The following is a 21,039-nucleotide window of genomic DNA, read 5'->3' as shown; positions in this document are numbered from 1 at the left end:
CACGACTTCATTGACAGATGGGTCTTATATGCCATGAAAGCCACAGCATCGGCGTCTTGTCTGCTGCTATCTTCGCGGTGTTGTCCCAAAGCTTGCATACCTTGGTAGCAGGAATTCCCAAACACCTCTAACCGGGAGTTTGTCTTGGCTGAGAGCCCAAACACGGATACGGCGGAATGGGAGAGAAGGGCGCAAGCCCACTTTGTTGGCCAACCCCTTTTTGCACTTTCCACCGACAATCCTGACTATCGCGAGGCGAGCGAGAAGAGCTCGTGGAGCTCCACTTACGCAGTACTAACTCTTTACCCGACACCGTATCTGCTCCCAATGATGTTCTGGACACTGTCCTTCGACGGGGGAAGATAGTGTCTCAGGGCCGACTTGGCTGTTTTGGGCAATGAACCGTGAAGGTTCAGTATTACAAAGTGGATGGAATTCCTGCACATCCGCCTGCGCTCGCCGCGTGTTGATCCTCGAATTCAATTCTGTCGACACATCAGGCGCGACATTCTGACCGGAACATCGTCCAAGTGATCCGCCATGTCAACGAACCCGAATCCTGGCTTTGTGCCAGAATCATGGAGTCTGTACGGGGTCGGTGCGCTTTTCGTCGTGCTGCGACTGTCAGTATTGCCCGACAGCCTCCCATGAGCCCCCGGTCAGCTAACTTGGTGACAGAGTCGGAAAAGTCAAAAGGGTTGGCATCAAGAACCTTGAAGCGGACGATGCGCTCATAGCGTTTGGCTTTGGCTGGTATACACTGCTAGTCATCGCCTTCAATGAGATGCTGAAAGGCCCTGGTTCGAACTTGATGACACCGGAAGAAGAGGCTGCTCTCACACCCGAAATCAAAGATGGTCGAATTCGAGGAAGCAAATGGGTTTTTGTCTCCGAGCACGCCGAGCTGCTCACAATCTGGTCCATGAAGGTACGATTAGTGGCTTTTCCTAAATGGAGTACCTAGTCGCTCATTTCTTTCAGGCGGCGATGCTCGTCCTCTATGCAAAGATCATCGACAAAGCACGGCAACGAAAGCTGCTCTGGGGTGTGGTCATATGGGTCTGTTGCGCTTTCCTCGGAGACGAAATCGCCTTGTTCACCATCTGTCGACCTCTGTCACAATATTGGGCCGTGCCACCAAATAATGGTAGGCCTTTAATTCATGCTTTCTGAAACAGCTGCTAACGGGGTACCCAAGCCCAATGTTCTACCTATCAGTACTATCAGATTGTCAACGCCGTTTTCAACATCTCCACGGATATCCTGATCATGCTCATGGGTATTCCCCCTGTCCTATCAGCTCGCTTGTCTATACAACAGAAGCTCATTCTCGGCATCATCTTTGGCATGGGAGGTTTCGTCATCGTCGCGGCCATCCTGCGAGCCATTTACTGCCTGGTTCCGTCCTTGATCAGCTATGTGTACATGAACTGGTACTTCCGAGAGGCTTCCGTCGCCGTCTACGTTACCACGCTACCGGGTATATGGGTCTTCCTGAAAGAGATGTTCCCCTTCATCCAACGTCTGACAAGCCGGACACCCACGAGGCCGACCAACTCGCAAACAGCCGATCATCAAAAGCAGATGGCTTCGTGGCGCCAGCCGAGCAGGAACAACCACAGTCAATTCGACTCCAAGAACGACCTCGACTTTGACCTGGACACATACCCCATCAGCAAGTCTATGGTGACAACCGCCGACCACGAGCTTGGAAACCAAGCTGTGTCTTCTACTAGTGACAATGGACACGGCGACGCCGACTCAGCGAACTCGCTTCGGTATGAGGCTGTGATCAATGGGATCAGGTGTGACAAGACGTTCACTGTCGAGAGTATACCGAGGGCGCACCCGTAAGTAGCCAGACAGCTGGGACATTGCTTTGAGAGGCGTGCTTCGGGATCTACCTCACCGAAGGAGAATTCCCGCTTATCTTTGGTTCAAGCGAATGGCTAGAGGGATGTCGTACGTGCTTGGGTACGGTTATGTCGCGATACAGGTGAACAGGATGGGATGTACCTTGTATGATCATGATTAGACGACGATCGGAAAAGGGAGGGTCTCTGCTGCTGTTAACTGTTCATGTGTATATATAGAGAGTGAAAAGAGAGAGGGCACATGGGTGTGTCGTGAAGGCGTGGGCCGAGGTGCAGCCTGTCAATACTCTGCCCACGCAAATAGATATGCTTAACTGGTCGCTATCGACAGGGCACATATCATCTTTCGCGACACATGGCATTGTGGGTATGAGGACGCTGAGAATCTGGGACTTTAGTACATGTCGTGCGGATGCCGTCAGCTTGCAGGAAAACGCACTCGGGTGCAATGCCCCCTTCCAGGGAAACCTCTGCGGATTGGTGAGGCTGTGCATTTAAGGCTGCCTGCCGTGGCCGCTGCCTTCGAAGAAAGTAGCCACATCGCCCGGTTCCTATCTTCTCTGCCTAGGTGATCGATATGCCGTTTCGCATTACGTCGACCCAGTCTATGCGCAGGATGTCTTTCTGACAAGAACATGTCCGCAACTGCTGCTGCAGCTGGCTCAGACACCCATCTACTCTGATACTAAGGCTATCGGGCACTGATTCGGCGCCGAGAACCCCCACTCGGGCACAGCCAAAGCCGTCGACACAATGTTTCGGCTCGCGAGCGCTCTTCCAAGCTTCAGAGGAAGCAACAGCGGCACTGATTGTCATGCAAAGGCTTCAGCAGAAGAACAAGACCGGATGCCACCACTGAACACAGACACTCCCGCAAGCACCAACCGAGAGACGACCCCTGTTCAATGCATTCCTCCCTGGGTGCGAGAACTGAACAACTCTCGGGTCACTAGGCACAGTCGGGCTTCTTCGATCGTCTCGACACAGTCAAAGTTCACTACGACTACTCTGCAAGACGATGCACGCAGCATTGACATCAACGTGGGCGGCCAGTTGTTCCGGATCAGTCGAGATGGCTCCAAAGTGACAGCTGATGCTCCCCCACCGTATAGCGGACCAGCAGAAGTAGTTCGATTCCGGGGACAACGATCAAACGAGGCTGGCCGCTTCGATGAGGACGACGGGGAAGGGGATGAGCCAGAAGATGGCGCAGTCACGCCGAGATCGACCTTTGTCACTCTTGACACAGACCGTGGAGTTCGAGCCAATGTACTCGACCCGACAGAGTTTGAGATGCCTTCACCGTTAGAGCACGATAACGTCAGCCACCAATCTTTTCCCGTTACACTTGTTCAGCCTCCACAAGCCCAGGCCAGGCGGGGAGCCTCGCTGGAAGGAACATCGACCCTCCAACACGCGATGCTAGAGTCATCGTCTCCGAGAAGGACAAACGGCGTGCGGCTGCCTCGCCTCATCACCTCAAGCGACATTCCCAGGGCCACCCATCGGCCTCGGCGTTCCCAGAATGTTTGTTCCCCTGGGCATCCACTCCAGGTTCGGTCCGCGGGCGCGATCCTTGGTGAGCAGCCCGCCCGTCGTGAACCAACATCGCCAGACTATATCGGACGAAACGCGCCTGGCGCCTTTCCGTTTCCCGTCAGAGCGGTCACGACTCAGCACGCAACCGCAATCCGAAATCGCTACCCATCGATCGATAAGGCGAGCACGTCTGAGTCGGATACTGCACGGGAGGAGAGCGGCACCCCGCTCGCGATGGACGACGAGAACGACATCAGTCTGCATTACGCGCGTATGATACGCACATTGGATGCGGCCCATCGGAAGGCGCTGCTTGTGAAGGACAAGCAAGTGGCCGAACTGCGGGAGAAGTTGAATGAAAAGGACATTGTGTTGAGACAGCAGCTCCGGGCAAAAGATTTCATCATTGATGATCTGAAGAAGAGGCTCAGTAATCTAGAGGACAATGTCGAGATCATGTTGGAGAAGGCACGATACCAGGTCGAGGACCTCTGGGAAGCTCGGTGGAAGGATCGTGACTTTCACCTGCGAGAGAGGATGAGGCGGATGGAGGAGGACGCGTAAAAGAAAATGGACAGGATTGGAGCTGGAGAGCCCCTGCCAGAGGACGACGGATTGAGGAGTTCCCATTGAGCTCTGCCTTCGTGGGGGGAGGCCCGATGGATATGCGGCTGATAGGGACGAGCCCAGTCGAGTAATGTGTATACCCTTGTGAGCGTTTGACGATACGTATCTCAGAATCTGACGGTTTGATTATAACCAGAATGTAGACGTGAGTGTGAGCAGTTGCTCCATGCGCCTCGCGGCCTTGGGCACAGAGGCCACAATCACCCCGCCAGTTCAATGCTGGGAAGAGATTGGGCGCTCTGGGCGTCGCGGGGGAAGGGGGACCAGATTCTGGGAGCCACGGGTGCCTAACTCATCCCGGCCTTGTTGCACCTACGAAGTACCACAGTAATCCCGGTAAAGAGGAAGCAGTGTCGGTGACTTCATCCTCGCCCCACGTTGAAATCGCATCTCCTCAACAACTTGACAGCGAACCTGATGCGATCGCCCTCAACAACTCGTTGCTCTTCACTTCTACTCTCCCCATTTGCGTGACTATATTTTAGATTCATACACCGTCGGGTCGCTCACTTTGGTCTTTGCACCTTCCATCCAATTCAATCTCAGCGCTACGCCGCCCATTCTTCCAGGTTGCCTACCCGTGACTCCAACCTGCGCATGGGCAGACGCATCTCCTCCTCGTTGCGCGAGCCTCCTCGTTGACAAGGCACCAAGCCCAGGTGTGGGATCGGTGGCAGCACGGGGCGACATGCCTTCCCAGCAGGATCCATCTGATGGTGGGCCGAGCAAGGCGCCGGTGCGAGTTCGTGGCAGAAAGAAGAGGGGCAATCAACTACAGAAACCATGGCTTTACGATCTGGTCCTGTGGGCATTGTCCATTCTGATAGACCTCTTCTTTCGCGAAGTACACCCGCGAGGAGCCTGGAAAATCCCCAAAACCGGTCCTGTCATTCTCGTCGCGGCACCGCATGCCAATCAGGTATGCAGTCCTGCCTGGTTCTTGCAAGCTCCCGCCAGTACTGACGATGCTGTAGTTCGTTGATTCCCTGATCTTGATGAGACTCCTCAAGAACGAAGCCGATCGAAGAATTTCATATCTGATTGCGGAAAAATCTACCAAGCGCCGGTTCATTGGGACTCTGTCCAGGGCGATTGGAGCAATACCCGTGGGCCGAGCCATGGACAGTGTCAAGCCAGCCAAGGGCAAAATTTTCCTTCCAGACCAAGACAATGACCCTACTCTCATCCGCGGCGTCGGGACTGACTTTAAACACGGCGATTTTGAGGTAGGAGGACTGATTGTCCTGCCCAAAGTGAGAGGCCAAACACCCAGCACCGAAATCGCCGAAATCATCTCGCCTACTGAGATCCGTCTCAAGAAACCGTTCAAGACACCGGAGGCATTGGAGTCTTTAACCGGCACCGGCTCTCCCAACGGTGATCCAAGCGAGCAACAGCGAGGCTGTTCGTTCAAGGTCGCTCCCTACGTCGACCATTCCAAAGTATACGACGCAGTCTTTGACGAGCTCGAAAGTGGTGGTTGCATCGGCATCTTTCCTGAAGGAGGTAGCCATGACCGTCCAGACCTGCTACCTCTCAAGGCGGGCGTGGCCCTCATGGCTTTGGGGGCTGAAGCCAAGCATCCCGGCTGTGGTGTCAAGATCATTCCAATCGGCATGAACTATTTCCATGCACACAAGTTTCGTTCGAGGGCTGTCATCGAATTTGGTCATCCCATTGAAGTTGATCCCGAGCAAGTTGAGAAATACAAAGCAGGCGAACGCAGAAACGCGGTCGGCTCTCTACTCGAGACGGTGTTCCAAGGCTTGGTCGCAGTGACACAGTCCAGCCCCGACTACGACACTCTGATGCTGGTCCAAGCAGCACGAAGGCTGTACAACCCGCTTGGGAAGAAGCTGCCTCTCCCACTGGTGGTCGAGTTGAACAGGCGGCTGGTCAAGGGATACACGACGTACAAGGACGATCCACGTGTCGTCGAGCTGAAAAAAGACGTTCTTGAATACAATCGTCAGCTTCGAGCACTCGGCGTCCGCGATCATCAAGTGGAGTGGGGGAATCCTGCCAAACGTCCGTGGTGGCTCATTCTTGGGACGCTAATCTACCGACTTGGCGAGCTCTTCCTACTGGGCATAGGCACTCTCCCTGGATTGGCCATGTTCTGGCCTGTCTTTGTTACCACCAAAGTCATTTCTGTGCGGAAGTCCAGAGAGGCTCTGGCGGCATCGACGGTGAAGCTGCAAGGGCGGGACGTTATTGGCACGTGGAAATTGCTTGTGGCGATGGCGTTTGCACCGGCACTCTACATCTACTACACTGTTGTTGTGTCGGTCTGGTTGGTCTACAATCGTCGTGACGGCTATTACACCTACAGGGTTCCGTGGTGGATGGTGGCCCGGACGTATGTGCCCGACTTCATCCCCATCTGGCTGTTCTCCGTGCTCTTCATTCTTGTGTGTATCCTGGTCACCTTTGCCGCTTTGAGAATTGGGGAGATTGGGATGGATGTCGCGAAGTCTTTGCCGCCCCTCTTTGTGGCCTTGAACCCCCGATCTTCGAGTCGGTTCGCGAAACTCCGGCAGCGTCGGCAGGCGCTGTCAGAAAGGGTGACGAATGTGATCAACGAATTAGGGCCAGAAGTCTTCCCCGACTTCGATGCCGCTCGGATTGTGGCAGATCCGTACAAGGAAGGAGTGTATCAATCCAAGTACAAGAAAATGCCGGAGGAGCCGAGGATCGACACCGCAGAGCCTGCAACGCCCACCTCTGGGGCTTTCGAAGAGAGATCGCCGGAGTCGCCATCGGCAAAGAGCATGTTCGGCTTGTTGCCGTCCAACGAGGCGTTCAGCAACATTGGCGGATTTGGGTTTTTTGCGTCACGACCGACGACACCGAAGAGTCGCAGCCGAAGTAGTTCTGCTGGCGGAGCTCTTACATCTTCTATCAGCCCTTTCAAGATGACGAGCCTCGACCACGATGAAGTCAGCAAACGCATCCGCGGGGCTATGCGTGAAAGGGGAAGAAAACGCGAAGGCGAGGGAGCGGAGACGGAGACGGAGAGCAGCTATGATATGGCTGACGATGGCCGAATGACTCCGGCCACCGAAGATGAGGAGCCAAAGAAGGACAGGTGATGAATGACAGATGATGAGTTGATGGCCAGCGGACGAATGTTCAGACATTGTATGCTTGTACTCTTTGGGTTTCTTTCATGTCCATGCCCGTTGTGGACAGCTATCACAGCTCCGTATACCCCAAGACGAGGAATGAATCGCCAAAGACGCTGGATCCGCCTGCGCGAATCTAGATCCTGATCGGCATAACACTGTGAAAATGTGGGGAGCGGAAGATTCCGTCCTGTGGTCTGCGATGATGCCCGCCGCGGCCGAAACAAGGCAACACAACGCATTTCAACTTGGCAGCACAAGCAAAGTAAACGCTGCTCGGAGCTCACGTGCGACTCACCCCGAGCGTGCCGCTTTTAACCACTCACCTCCACTCTCTACCTTCGCACTCACCTCGCTCACCTTCACACTCACCCTTGATCCCGAACCTGCTCTACCGCATGCAGCGCCAGCCAGGACCCAAAATTAGCAGCGCGTCGCCCGTTCCCTCTTTGACGCCTTTTCGACTTTCGACCACTTTCTCGTCCCTGCCTGTCGAAGGTGCCCCAGATTGGCCGCTGGCTAAAAGTTAGGAGGGCAAGTGGAAGATGAACGCTGTTCTACCCGACCAGAGTAATAAACGACTGTTTCTGTAATGCACTGCTTTTTTCCGCGGCCACGAGCTTCTTCTCAAACTAGTATACAACACGTTCATTACCCACCCAGTCGTGACTCAAAAAGCGCCGTGTAAATTGCCCTGGATCCTTACTTACGATGAGAACCTAGAACCATCGTCACCACCTCGCCATTTGTAGAAAGCAGATATGGGACTCAGAAATCAAATCAGCTCGAAACCGCATGTTTTTACACTGCTCCCAGGTCCACTAACCTAAACGGTGGTGGTCGGATGCAGGTCTGAGTTCACTATTGTTTGAGCACACAGTTCATCACAGTCCCTTGAAGAGAACAGGGCGTCACCTGAAGTCCCTACTACACCTTTTGCTTGGAGAGAGGAAAGGGATGAGGAGGGATGAACCCTTGCTTAGATAGCTGCAAGCGCGCTAGGCCGGGGTACCGCCAAGAGGCTTCACCGCCTTTGCGCTCCTGGCAGAACGCCAGGCAACCATTCAGTAGTGTGCGGGAGCACAACTCTCACGGGCCTGCTACGAATCATTGTCTGAATTGTTTTTCCTTTTCGATATCGGACGACAATTACTATACGCTGTAGAACTATACACCTTGATCTTTACGATCTGTCTCATGGACCTTCCCAGGTGGATTTTCCCGGAAGACGGACACGAGAAGAAGAGGAGAGGAGAGAAGACGGAGTCAAGAGCACTGTATGTATCGTACTTTATTTGTGTGAGAACTGTCCATTGCTATGTGCAAGCTCTTAAGACAGTTGTACAGGTACTCCAGTTGTCTGATAGCAGCTATGCCCTGTCGCCAGCTTTTCTCCCTGTTGGAAATAGGGGGGACTTTATAGTGTCCACACGTTGCCCGCCCAAGAGGATGTCGCCATCAGCATTGAAAGCACTCGTCTCATCGCTTGAGGTCTGGCTGAGGATTGATTTCTGGTGAGACGTCAAGTACGTACCCTTGACTCTGGTTGCTAATTGGATGCAGGAGCTGATGATGCATGGAGCCCACAACCTAGATCTTGAATGTCAGCAAAGTTTCAAGAAGCAAGAAGCTGCTGAATGGATACTTGGACGGGATAAGATTGGGGTTTGACCAATAATGATGTCTTGTGGAGCCACCAGGAGGCTTTGGACAGATCTTGGTTTCACCAATATGCTGGCTACTGACACTCCGCACCACGAGAAGGTGTCTGTCCGTTGCAGAGCAAAAAAGAGCCAAAAATTTGGTGCCACTCTCCCAGTCGGGGTCACCGGGGTCCACGCGCGACGCGGGCTGGGCTGGTGTGTTTGTCCTCTCGCTATAAGCAATGTGGTAGAGATTTCAGGCCATCGGCAGCCACCTGACGGTGACGAGCCTCGCCCTGTTCTTTTTTTCCTCATTCAGGCACTCCGGTATGGAGAGAAGAAAAGAAGAAAGAAAGAGTGAGAGGTAACGAAACGCTGATAATTTCCCGGCATCTAAAAGAGAAGGAAGGTGCGAAACCACTACGCGTGACGCAATCTGAGAATTTAGGAAAAAGGCAGGTGCACCACCTATACCCAAGGTTGAGTTCAACTTTAGGGCTCCTGAACGAGCAATGCGAACTTGGAAAGGAATTGAGGAACTTCATAGCAGCAAAAGTTTCGTCTTATCAGCACACCACCGCAGGCGCACAACTGGTCTTAGACAGCTCTCGTACTGCAATTTCCATCAATTCAAGCATTGTCACTCATGCTGTGGTGATAAACTCTTCCGTGACCAACTTTGCACTACTGAGGCCAATTGAGCATCGTACTTTTGCATCGTTCTTTTGCATAGTACTTTAGAACAGCCAATAAGTCGAGTAGCCAGACCACGTCGCCTGTCTGAAGATATGTACAGTACTGGATCAGTTGTCTCAGTTCTTCCTGCAGCGACACCGACACACTTGCCTTCACTCCTTTTCCCTCTTGGCTGCCCAGGCTGTGCATTCGCAGCGAATGACTCTTGACCACGTGTTTCTCAACCAGAAGGCTTTCCGCTTTGGGTCTGTCCGGGTGTTGATGGCATCGCCGAGGCCGCGGACGGCCGCGATGCTGCGGTCAGAGGGACAGGCTTCATGTCCCTGGGAGGAACTTACTAGATGGCAGGCGACGTCCTGATAACTTTGGGCGGGTAGACGATAGACAGTGTCATGCGGGGAACTCAGTCAAGCCGTTATGCCGCGTGTCGTATTCAGCAACCAGATTACAACAGCATTCACGCTACGTTGTTGTTATCACTGGGCTAAAGGGAAAGAGGTAATTATAGAGAATAAGTGAGTACAGCACGAGGCAGCAGTCACGGCAGACATCTTCACTGCTTCGAGCGTTTCAGTTGCCAGGCGCTTAGGCAGGTGGCATTGCTTCGAGCCCTGTGTAATATGGCGGAAGGCTGACTCAACGGCTGACTCGGGCAAGGAAGCAAGGCGTGATAGATGCCCGTATCACGTGAGCGATAGGTGAGTTCGCACCCGATTCGGCTGAATGGAGGCGAACACAGGGCGGCATCACCTCTTCCAAATCGGGACTCATCTTGGCACCGAGCACCTCATCACCAGTCGCCTTCCCAATGAAGCAGGCAACGTTGTAGCCTGATGTAGTCAGTTGCACAGATTCTTGTTTGGTCACGCTTTCCACAGATACCACCAGCGTGTGGTAACCAGCGCCATCCATAGTCGAGGCCGCTTGCTTTCTGTCGAACAGACACGTCGAGTCATTGCATTCCACCGAGCCAACGACCCTGCCTCGACGGACGCGCCGGTTTGACCCTCCTCATGACCAGCTACTGAGTCCGCGCCTTTCGGCCACCTGCAAACTTTAGCCTGAAACCTACTTCCTTCTTCTAGCAGACTTCAGCCTGTATCCCAATGCTATGGATCCATTCGACGAAGACCACTTTGACCAGCAGCGCCCGCCGTGTCCCTCGACCTCGACGACGCCCTTTCGCTTAGACGAAGGCTTCTCCGAAGATGCAGCCAGCCCGGACGAGCATGGGCGCATGTTCGCAGCCACGGCGGCCCGCTTTCAAGAATGGGTTCTGGCACAGAACGAAGACGCGCGCGCCGAAATTGCGTACGAGATCTTGCGCACGCTGCGCACGTCTCACATATCAGGCGTCGTCGACCGACTAACGCCTTTACTGCACATGGATCCGATGGACAGGCTCCCGCAGGAGATCACTTTGCAGATATTCGCCTACCTCGACGCTGAGACGTTGTTGGCAGCCTCACTAGCTTCAAAGACGTGGCAAACGCGGATCATGGACACCATGCTGTGGCAGGAACTGTACAGACTAGAGGGCTGGGGCCTGAACGAAAAGGAAATCAAAAAATTCGAAAGTTCACGCAGGTCAGGCGGGCGTCAACAGTCGAAGAAGGCCAGAGCGCAGCCCCACGGTCAACCCTCCCTCAAAAAGAGAGCAACGTCCGACTTCTTCCAGAGACGACAGGCGATCCTGGGTGAAGCCTCAACCCCTGTCCCGGCTGATGTTTATCAATGGCGCGAACAACACGGCCCCATCGAAGTAGACACCGACATGCAGTCCGAGACTGACGACTTAGAGACGCAAGATGCACTCGCAAGACTCCAGAACTCGCCCTCGCGGCCGAACAAGAGGCAAAGCCAAGAGGAAGAGGAAGATGTGGACTACTCCGGTGACACCGAAAGCGAAGCCAGCTCGAGTAGAAGAGCGTCTCGCCTTCTCGACAATCCCTTCAAGACGCGACTTGTCGCTTATGACACCAACGGGGAGGAGAAGCTGAACTGGGTACATCTCTACAGGCAACGACAGAGGCTGGAACAGAATTGGATCAAAGGCCGATATTCAACGTTCCAGCTACCTGATCCTAACTACCCCCACGAAGGTCACACCGAATGCGTCTACACTATCCAGTTCTTTGGCAAGTGGCTGGTCAGTGGCAGTCGTGACAAGACTCTACGTATCTGGGACCTCGAAACTCGCCGCTTGAGAGGGAAACCGTTGAACGGCCACTATCAATCCGTGCTCTGTCTGCAGTTTGATCCCACCGAGAAGGAGGATGTCATCATCTCGGGAAGCAGCGACGCGAGCGTCATTATTTGGCGATTTTCCACGGGTCAAAAGATACACGAGATCCCGTCCGCGCACGAAGAGTCTGTCCTCAACCTCCGCTTTGACCATCGCTACCTCGTTACCTGCTCCAAAGACCGACGCATCAAGGTCTGGAGTAGAAAACACATGGTTGCTACGGACAAGGACTATCCGGAGGTCAAAGCGGGTGGTCATGTTCGAGTGCCTGTATACATTGTCAACACGGCAGAAATGGGCCCGTCGCTATTGGAAGCCGGCATCGCCAACGGGGAGATACAAGCGGTGAAGCCGTACATGCTTTTACTGACGCTGGAAGGCCACAGTGCAGCCGTCAACGCCATACAAATCAATGGTGATCTCATTGTCTCCGCCTCTGGTGATAGATACATCAAAGTGTGGAACGCCAAGACTGGAAAGCTGCTCAGGACGTTACAAGGGCACCAGAAGGGGATCGCCTGCGTGGAGTTCGACAGCAAGCGAATTGTCAGCGGGAGTAGTGATAACACAGTGAGAATATATGATCCGGTGACTGGCTCTGAGGTAGCAGAGCTGAAGGGGCATACAAACCTGGTGCGGACCGTGCAAGCGGGGTTTGGCGACCTGCCTGGGAGTAACGAGGAGGACGAGGCGAGGCGCGTCGAGAAGAGGTACCTGGACTATCTCCTTGCGAGTGGTGTCGTCCTCGAGCACCGGGCGCTCCGGCAAGGCGCGAGGATCAACGTCGAGGGCACGTCGCGATTCACGATCGGCTCCAGATTACCTCCAGGAGGCGGTGGCAGTAAATGGGGTCGCATTGTGTCAGGCTCATACGATGAATCAATCATTATCTGGCGAAAGAACGCCAAGGGCGATTGGATCATGGGCCAAGTCCTGCGACAAGAGCCGCCGTCTCAACAGCCACAGCTGAGTTCTCGACAGCACATACTGTACGATCGAGCGGTCGACACTGCTCGCGCTGCCTCGGCTGTTCGCGTTGCTCCAGCAGCCCAGCAACCTCGACAGTTTTCGGTACCCGCTTCGACCAGCAACGACGGCCCCGCTGGCAGCGTCCGTCCGGCCGTGATGTCAGTCTCGCACATCCTCCAGCAAGCCGTGAACACATCATTGGGCAATTTCGGTACCGGACTCGCCGACGTCACAGGCCTGGGCCGAGCACTCAACGGATCAGTAGAGATTGGTGGTGCCGCACGCAACAATGTCAACCTCACGATACAGGGCAACAGCGTCCAATCAATAGCCCAACAGGCCGCGGCACAAGCTCAGGCGGCCGTCGCTCAGACAGTGAACAACTCTATTTCGCAGATACGCGCACAACGGCAAGCGAGCAGTACAAACGCCGCGTCATCCACAAGTGGGAGCCGTCGCACGATGCCCCATCATCCTCATGGCGGACCCTCCGCTGCCGCCTCGGCCGCACAACACCAATTGTCTCAAACGCAGCAACAAGAGCCATCGCGAGCGCCATCTGAACCCCCATCTGCCGCGACCGCAGCATCCCACAATGGTGGGCAACCCCCCACCCACCCTGCCGCACCCAGTGCGGCGGCGCCCTCTTCGGTCTCAAGGGTATTCAAATTACAATTCGACGCGAGGAGGATAGTATGTTGTTCACAGGACAGTCGGATCGTCGGCTGGGACTTTGCAAACGGGGACACGGACGTTATCGAGGCGTGTCGCTTTTTCACGGGGCCTTAATTAAGCCTCGCACCGCATGTGGACCCGACTCGATGAGAGAAGGGTCATGCATGGTCGTTGTCATGAGATCAGAGGAGGGAGGAGACAAGAAGACAAGCGGCGGTACAAAGGGTCCATAGGAAAGACGGTGTTCCAACGTTGAACGTCTAATCTGCATTTGATCAAGATTTCACGTGAACGGAGATTTTGTGCTTCCCACCGCGAAACGTGAGAGTCGGAGTGAACCTAATTAGACCTGAACCTGAGTGCGGAAGTTACCTGGGTAGCTGTAGCTGTAGCTGCGGCTTTCGCCGGAGTGATGCCTCACGAGTTCCGGCTTGTCTAAGACTGGGTGACTGTTTTGGGTCCGGGTGTACTGTATGTGCTGGATTTTCCACGGGCACGGCCTCGTGAGCGAAGATGAGTCGAATTCGTACGGCGTACACCGGGGTATTGATAGAATAGTCCTCGAACGGGGTATCCATGTGTATGGGTCTAGTCAGGTCGTACGCCCATGCGTCTCAAGAACCTGTATATATATATATATATACTCGGTACTCGGTACTCGGTTGGATTGACCGCTTAGACCCTTGGACAAGGATATCTATCCATCTGGAAGTGCCTGCCTGGCTGCCTGCCTGCCTGCCTGCTTTACTAAAAGCCGATCAACGAAGTCAACGCTTCAACGTTTAGAATGTACAAGGATATCCATCTGCCTGCCTGCTTACTGAAGCGATCAAGGGTAGACAAAAGCGGCAGCATACTCCGCACGGCATCCTGAGCCTCGCACAAATACAGTAACGAACGCACTGCTCACATGTGTTTTAAGTAAGTCTATACCCATGCCGCCTGGCTTGCTGGCTGTTAGGCGTGATAGACGTGATAGACGCCAGAGTCCCCTGAGTTTTCGGGCCTTCTGTGGAGCGGTACCAAAATTCCAGGTGCCTGCTTGGGCTGGATACCAGATGTAGCTCTGGGACAAGGGCACTGACTTGCCATACCCACATTTCACAGTTCCTGGTCGACGCCAGTGCTATGCCCGTGGTTTTCACCGCAAGAGGTTCCAATCGCTTTCCATGCGCTTCCAGTCACGAAGCATGCACCTTGCTCGTCCCTGTTTCCGTTCGCGGGGTCTTCGTCTCGTGTTCCATCTTCTGCTCCCGCCGCCGGCGCCACTGCCACTCCCACAGGACGGGGAGGAAACTCCAGAGGTCGAATTCCGGCCACAGCACGTCGAGAAACACAATCTCGGTGTCTTCGTGGCACTGCCAGAGCATGAAGTCTGATAACCTAGAAACGCCGGAGGTGCGGATCAGGAGGTCGATGGGCGGGCAGGACGAGGTGTACGTGTTTGAGGTGATCGTTTCGGCGGTAATGGAGTCGGGCGGAGGGTAGCGCGGTTTCTGGGTTTGAGAAAAGGGTGCTGGTGCGTCGTCGTGGTGGAGGGTGGTGGATGTGGAGACAGATTCGGTGTCGTGGTCCGAGGCCGCGAGATCGGGGGAGTATGATGACAAGCTGGTCGTGCTTGACGACGGAGACCGGAAGCTACTGGGGGGCGAGAGGTGCGTTGTGGCAGTCGAGTGCTGGGAATCCTGCTGTTCCGACCTTATGGCTTGGGCGATCCGGTCCTCGCGGAAGGGGCTTTGCCTGTCCTTCTGGCTGGCTGGCTGCTCCTCGGGAAGAGGCTGGCTCCATTGCTCCACTGTGCATTTCACCGCCGTCGTAATCTCTTCTCTTGAGGTGTATGGGAAACACACATTCAAGACACATTTACCGTCATTGTGGCTCGTTGTTTCGACCGCTTTGTCCACGGCCTCTAGCACGTCCGGTTTGATCAATTCCCTCTGTCCCAGGATGCGGATGCGGGCGCCGTATCGGTCGAGCAAGTCCCCGTGTTGAACCAGTTGCTTCAGCTTGATCTTGGCCATGGCCATCAACGCGTCCACCTCGTATTTACTGCGCTTGAAGTTCTCGATGCTGAAGGCGTAGATCGTCACGGTGTGGACGCCGGACTTGTAGCACACCTCCAAAATCTTGGCCAGGGCTTCAAAGCCCAAATTGTGTCCTTCGACGGTCTCGATCCGGTGGTTTCGTGCAAAGCGACGGTTCCCGTCCATGACAAAGGCGACATGTTTCGGAACGGGCCCTTGGCGCAAGGCACCAATGAGGAGTTCGCGGAGTTGGTTGAGCGCCCATTCGGCCGGTGGGGAGGAGAGTAGCCATTTCCGCAGGGAGGAGGTAAGTCTGTGAGCAGAGCGAGACGCCATGGCGGTTGATCGTCCGAGGCGGGATAGGGCTGTTGCAGAGCACGACTGAGCAACGCTCGACTGTCCGCTCAATGCATAAGTTGCCGTTGGCTGCGACGGAGTTCACAGCTCTGCGTGGTTTCTCCTGGCAAGGTGAAAGGTAAGACTAAGACGATGGTAACGAGGGGCTTGCAAAACATGTGCACACTACAGCTCACAGTCGGACCGTATCGAGGTTTACGTGGCCGCCGAGCGCGAGGCCACGAAAGCGACTTTTGAGTTCAGTCGCAAACTCGGTGGCTGCCCGGCGGTGACGTTGTAGCGTCCATCGTGATTGGCTGCTTCCCCTGCCAAGAGACTCAGCCTCGGGAGCTGCCACCACAGCCTTGTTGCGCTGTCTGTCTGCTGCGAGTACTCTGTATCGTCTCCCAACGGCAGACGACTGAAGTAAGCTGGGCATCTACGGCAACCCACGGGCTTCGCGTTACCAGGATAGCAGAGCATGCGGAGGAGGATAAGATGTCTCGGAGCCCACATCTGGTCTGAACGTTTAGCCGGCCGTGCCCGGCCTAGACCTCGCACACTTCAGTCGTACTGCGACTTATCCCGCCATATCATCCTCCCCGTGGGGGTAGTCCAAGGGTCATCTGCAAAGGTGCCGATTTCCCCCGCAAAAGTCCCGGGTATGCGAAGATGCACTTCCACGTTACACCAGAACGGTGAACAGCGAAACATGCATGGTCAGGCGCCCATGGATGCATGGCTGGGGATATGTAAATCAACTGCTCGAATCTCCTTGTCCGCGGAGGAAATAACTCCTCTCCCTCCAGGCCTCTCGAACCCCACTCTAATCACAGAATCATGAAGCTCCTCTACCCGAACTCCTTGGTATTCGACGCAGGCAGCCTCGAAGGATTTGGCGTCTCGTTGCATCAGTATGATGTCCATAAACCGATCCCCGAAGAGCTCATCGATGCAGAAATAATCGTCACATGGGCCAACACCAACCTGTCCGACGCCGCAAAGCGAATGCGTAACCTCCGTTGGATTCAATCCCTCTTCGCTGGGCCGAATGACGTCCTCGCAGCGGGCTTCTCCCCTGACATCAAGGTGACAGCCGGCACCAATCTGCACGATGAGACGGTGACCGAACACGCACTTGCACTTCTCCTCAGCGCCGCCCGCAAGCTGTACGAGATGCGTGACTATCAGAACCAGGGCAAGTGGCCGGGCCACTTAGGCGGGTTTCAGCCCGACCGACCCAGGGGATCCTTCACGTCGCTCAAGGGCGCCAACATCCTCATCTGGGGCATGGGCAACATCGGTCGGAAGATCGCGCCGCACTTGATTGCGCTGGGCGCCAACGTGAGGGGCGTCGGGCTCTTTGACGAAATCATCGACGGCATCCAGGTACAGACCAACGACGCCCTGCCCAAGGTGTTACCCCAAACAGACGCTGTGATCATGATCCTGCCGGGCTCCAAGGCAACCTTCCATGCTCTCAATGGCGAACGCATGAAGTTGCTGCCGAATCACGCCTGGGTCATCAATGTCGGACGAGGAACGTGCGTGGATGAAGATGCACTCGCCCAGGCACTGCACGCACGGACACTCGGTGGTGCCGCTTTGGACGTCTTGCACACGGAGCCTCTCCACGCGTCGTCCCCTCTGTGGAAAGCGCCAAATCTGATCCTTTCACCGCATGCGGCGGGAGGGAAGCCTCGGTACTCCGAGGCTCTTGTCGCGGAGAACCTGCGACGCTTCCTCGCCGGACAACCCCTCAAGCATGACGTCTCGGCAGGAGGCATGTATGCTGCGGCACCACCTGAAAATAAGCCTGCGCTCAAGGCCTCGTTGTGAAGCGAGTGTCGGGCCTGCCTGGGGAGGCTCACCGAGGAGTGAAACGACTTTGAGAGGACTCGCGTGAGCCGCCATGATTGGCTACATCATGCCGAAAGACGACATCCTCTTCGGACAACCACCGGGGGTTACACAGACAAGTGTCAATACTGTAAGCACCGACGCTGTCATGCAGACCACGGGAGTAGTCTTGTGAGATTTCCACCAACCCGCACTGCACACTGTACGTAATGTACATTGCAGAAGTCAAGATCGTAAACAAGATATTCGCTCCTTCATACTGAGATGTGTATTCGGTTGCGTTCTGTTCCCTGGCCGCGATCGCGGTCAAGATTCGTGTCTATATTAGCTCCCTTGATGGGCTGTATCTTAGACAGTCAAGTGTTGAGGGCTCACAAGGGCTCTACAGGAGCGTGCATCTGCCAAGCAAATCCATGGACGGCCTAAGTCTAGGTCCCGAATGCGTCTGGCCGAGTGAAAGATGTGCCTTGATGGATGCATCCGACGTGAAGTTAAAAAAGTGAACGGTATTCCTAGATCGAAACAGCATCAAGGACGACGCCTTGCACATGCCTCCTGGCAATGACATAAAGGCGGGCCTTCTCCCCACTGACCTGTATAGCACTGTCTCAAAGACTCTACCATGAGAAAATGTTGGTACAGGTCCACTAAGCCTGAGCCGTGGCATTAAAGAATATAAATAACATAGAAGTATACCTGCGTTGTTTTAGTCGAGGTAACACATTCTCCTTCATAGGAGCCTTGGGGCGGGACGGACCTGGTCCTGTTTATCCCAGTTCGCCTCTTGCTCCTTGTATAGACCAGACGTCTTCAGCAGTCAGATCGCCATGGAGTTGTGCAAATACAGGTGCGCTGACCTACGCGAGTGTTCACGCAGTGCCATCCACGTCAAGGAGGGACAAGGTCTCCAGGTCTTGGCCGATAACGGTCGAACGTGCAACGATTTCGTCTCTGAGGCGAGCTCGGATGAGGGGCAGCGTCTTTTCCCACGCTGGAGGTAAGAGTGACTTGCAGCGAGGACTCTGCAGTAAGACCTTCGCAAGGATCGCGAGCGCGAAGAAACTGTTCATGCAAAATGTCAGCATTCGAACATGCTGCGCAGGAAGGGGCAAAGACGCAACGAAAAGACAAGATTATGAGCGAAAAGGAGCTGAGCACAACGCACCTTCTTGATGGGACGATGAGCAGTGGCACCAGTCGGAGGTTGTCACACAGCACGCCACTGCACAACAGAGCCTGCAGCGCGGTTTCCAAACCCATCGCCGCCCCTGTTGATTCTTCCTGTGGGAAACCCTCGAGGGCGCCATGGTGCAGAATCCGGAAAAGAAAGGGCCTGAAGAGGATGGCCTTAGCCTTGAAGTACCCGTTTTGCAAGGTTCCGATCATCTGCTCACGGATGCTGCGATGACGTCTCCAGCTCATGGCTTGGGCCCCCGGGTCGAACTCGAACTCGGCACGGAATGACTGTGGGAGTTGGAGGCGCCAGGATGACAGCTCATGGTCGAGGCTACGAATCATCGACAGTGCCGGCGCGGCAAAGGGAGCCGGTGACATGCCGGAGACGGTGTCGTCGAACCCGACGGTGTCACCCACATAATAGCGAACTCTGTTGACTACGCGCCACAGAGGAATTTCAGCCAGGAAGATACCCCAGTATTGCTTCTGAGTGTCGTCCAGTGGCCTGCCACCTCCTGCAGGCGGGGCTGGGATGATGCTTTCGAATTCTGCGATGCCTGTAGGTGTGAAGTCGAATTCCGAGAGAAGCTGACTTTCTTGCAGATAGATGACCCAGTACAGTTGGGTTTGCGTGCGTTTCGAGCTCTCGTCCAGCCGCAGCAGCATCATCGCAGTCATGGCGGCTTGTGAAACGGCCAGCCATTGGTCGTACACGCGAAGTTTCATCGAATGGTAGAAGGCAATCAGGAGCCAACAGCGGACGCTGGACCAACTGATGTCCCGGGCTTCGACAAACATTGATGTCGCAATGTTGAAGAACACATCACCAATCTCGTCCAGCGGGTTCAAGCCCGATGGTACAGCCCCGGGGATATCCCAATAGTTAAAGCCGTCTTCGAACGCCGAGATGGAGCCGAGGGCCAGCACGAGCAATAGAATACAGGTGTCGACAGTTCGCTCGAACTTCTTCTCCGCCGCTTGAAGCGCGTCCCCCATGTCAGATCCCTGCCAGTCCAAAATCATGTTGCGAGGATGGAAGTTTTGCATGTAGGACACCGCCAGCTGGTGCATGGTGGAGGGTTCCACATCGAGCAGGCATGACACATCTGGTGCCATGACCAAAGCCCTCGGAGACACCGGCGCATATGTTTTGCGCGATCGTGTTGCGGCCATGGCCAGCAAACTCTCCACGCTGAGCGAGGAACCACCACCTCGCCACAGCAGCCCCATGCGGCCATTGCTGAGTCCGGGGTGCGGCTGCAGAGCTATCCTGTCTGCCAGGTGATTCAGCATCGCTTCAAGACGGTGAAGTCGCTCAGGTATGTTTTCTCCTCGATCATGCGCTGCGACAGATCCATTGGGGAGATGACCGTGGTCGCAGCAACCAACCACTGGCTTTTCGTCCTCGTCCTCCGGGTTGCGTTCGCCAACGGGCGACGCAGAGCTCCTTTGCGTCAGGTCTTTTGGTTGGTCGGTGAAATAGATGGGAGGGAGATTCAATGTGACCAGACCATTGAGGGACTCTGTCGCACCCAGTGACTGACCTCCAGAGGATGTGGGTGCTTGGCTTTCAGCGGAATTCATGACTGCTTAATGTTATATGCAGGAACGAGCCACTGTCAGGTTGGGTAGAAGGAGGTTGTAGAGGCAGAGCTTCCTGGGGAGCGACGACAGATGAGCAAGAGGTGAAATGCTGTTGTATCCCTTGGGTGGTTAGTGACTGCTAAGAACAGACTGGCCTACCTGGTGTTGGCAGGGTCATCCATCCACACCAAACTGCCCGCAATTCACAGCACCGTAAACGATCCGATGTTTGGTGGTGGTGGTTGCCATTGCATCCCTCGAGGGCCCTGACTGGCTGCACAGCTCCAGGGGAAGTGTTGGAGGGCTCCACCAATGCAGACACGATCACAGTGGCGCTTCCAAATCAGTGCTAGCCATCGCCATGCATCCATTTGCTGCAAGAGAGCGAATATTAGCGAGTGTCGCTATCCTCGCTGTGGAGTTAGAGTTCATTGTTCGGTTACCGCGGCGGCCCGAAAGCCTGGGGGGGAGCCAATTCGGGGACATCTAGGCGGCTAGGAGGACAATAGCCTGAAGTGGCTGCTGCACAGTACGAGTACATGAGCGAACAGGGCGCCACGGGCTCAGAGAGAGTTCACGGAAAGTCTCACACAAGTGATGTGAAAGCGAGCACTGACCAGCGACCCCTCTCCCATCGCCGTCCGTTGGTAACTAGGAGAGACGGAA

At 55.0% G+C, this 21,039-nt stretch overlaps 8 protein-coding genes across 8 annotated transcripts; 5 read left to right on the top strand and 3 right to left on the bottom strand.

The window, feature by feature from the left end:
* Positions 1-540: 540 nt before the first annotated feature.
* Positions 541-1,854, top strand: A1O7_09620 (uncharacterized protein; the record flags this gene model as incomplete). The annotated part of the gene is made up of 4 exons (XM_007763607.1): positions 541-623; positions 679-928; positions 982-1,147; positions 1,199-1,854. 4 exons carry the CDS (start codon positions 541-543, stop codon positions 1,852-1,854), a joined length of 1,155 nt encoding a protein of 384 aa, XP_007761797.1.
* A 773-nt stretch (positions 1,855-2,627) lies between these two features.
* A1O7_09619 (uncharacterized protein) lies at positions 2,628-3,977 on the top strand (the record flags this gene model as incomplete). Its single annotated transcript, XM_007763606.1, has 1 exon — positions 2,628-3,977. The coding sequence occupies one exon, from the start codon at positions 2,628-2,630 to the stop codon at positions 3,975-3,977; it is 1,350 nt and encodes a 449-aa protein (XP_007761796.1).
* Positions 3,978-4,728: 751 nt separating this feature from the next.
* Positions 4,729-7,132, top strand: A1O7_09618 (acetyltransferase; the record flags this gene model as incomplete). The annotated part of the gene is made up of 2 exons (XM_007763605.1): positions 4,729-4,959; positions 5,015-7,132. The coding sequence occupies 2 exons, from the start codon at positions 4,729-4,731 to the stop codon at positions 7,130-7,132; spliced, it is 2,349 nt and encodes a 782-aa protein (XP_007761795.1).
* A 2,524-nt stretch (positions 7,133-9,656) lies between these two features.
* On the bottom strand, positions 9,657-9,898 carry A1O7_09617 (uncharacterized protein; the record flags this gene model as incomplete). The annotated part of the gene is made up of 2 exons (XM_007763604.1): positions 9,657-9,798; positions 9,843-9,898. The coding sequence occupies 2 exons, from the start codon at positions 9,896-9,898 to the stop codon at positions 9,657-9,659; spliced, it is 198 nt and encodes a 65-aa protein (XP_007761794.1).
* A 717-nt stretch (positions 9,899-10,615) lies between these two features.
* A1O7_09616 (uncharacterized protein) lies at positions 10,616-13,507 on the top strand (the record flags this gene model as incomplete). Its single annotated transcript, XM_007763603.1, has 1 exon — positions 10,616-13,507. One exon carries the CDS (start codon positions 10,616-10,618, stop codon positions 13,505-13,507), a length of 2,892 nt encoding a protein of 963 aa, XP_007761793.1.
* Positions 13,508-14,574: 1,067 nt separating this feature from the next.
* On the bottom strand, positions 14,575-15,753 carry A1O7_09615 (undecaprenyl diphosphate synthase; the record flags this gene model as incomplete). The annotated part of the gene is made up of 1 exon (XM_007763602.1): positions 14,575-15,753. The coding sequence occupies one exon, from the start codon at positions 15,751-15,753 to the stop codon at positions 14,575-14,577; it is 1,179 nt and encodes a 392-aa protein (XP_007761792.1).
* An 840-nt stretch (positions 15,754-16,593) lies between these two features.
* A1O7_09614 (uncharacterized protein) lies at positions 16,594-17,592 on the top strand (the record flags this gene model as incomplete). The annotated part of the gene is made up of 1 exon (XM_007763601.1): positions 16,594-17,592. One exon carries the CDS (start codon positions 16,594-16,596, stop codon positions 17,590-17,592), a length of 999 nt encoding a protein of 332 aa, XP_007761791.1.
* An 890-nt stretch (positions 17,593-18,482) lies between these two features.
* On the bottom strand, positions 18,483-20,373 carry A1O7_09613 (uncharacterized protein; the record flags this gene model as incomplete). The annotated part of the gene is made up of 2 exons (XM_007763600.1): positions 18,483-18,675; positions 18,779-20,373. The coding sequence occupies 2 exons, from the start codon at positions 20,371-20,373 to the stop codon at positions 18,483-18,485; spliced, it is 1,788 nt and encodes a 595-aa protein (XP_007761790.1).
* Between the last annotated feature and the right edge of the window lie 666 nt (positions 20,374-21,039).

Source organism: Cladophialophora yegresii, assembly GCF_000585515.1.
Source record: "Cladophialophora yegresii CBS 114405 chromosome Unknown aczIN-supercont1.7, whole genome shotgun sequence".
NCBI classification, from domain to species: Eukaryota; Fungi; Ascomycota; class Eurotiomycetes; order Chaetothyriales; family Herpotrichiellaceae; genus Cladophialophora; species Cladophialophora yegresii.
This window is presented reverse-complemented; position numbering and strand designations above follow the sequence as displayed.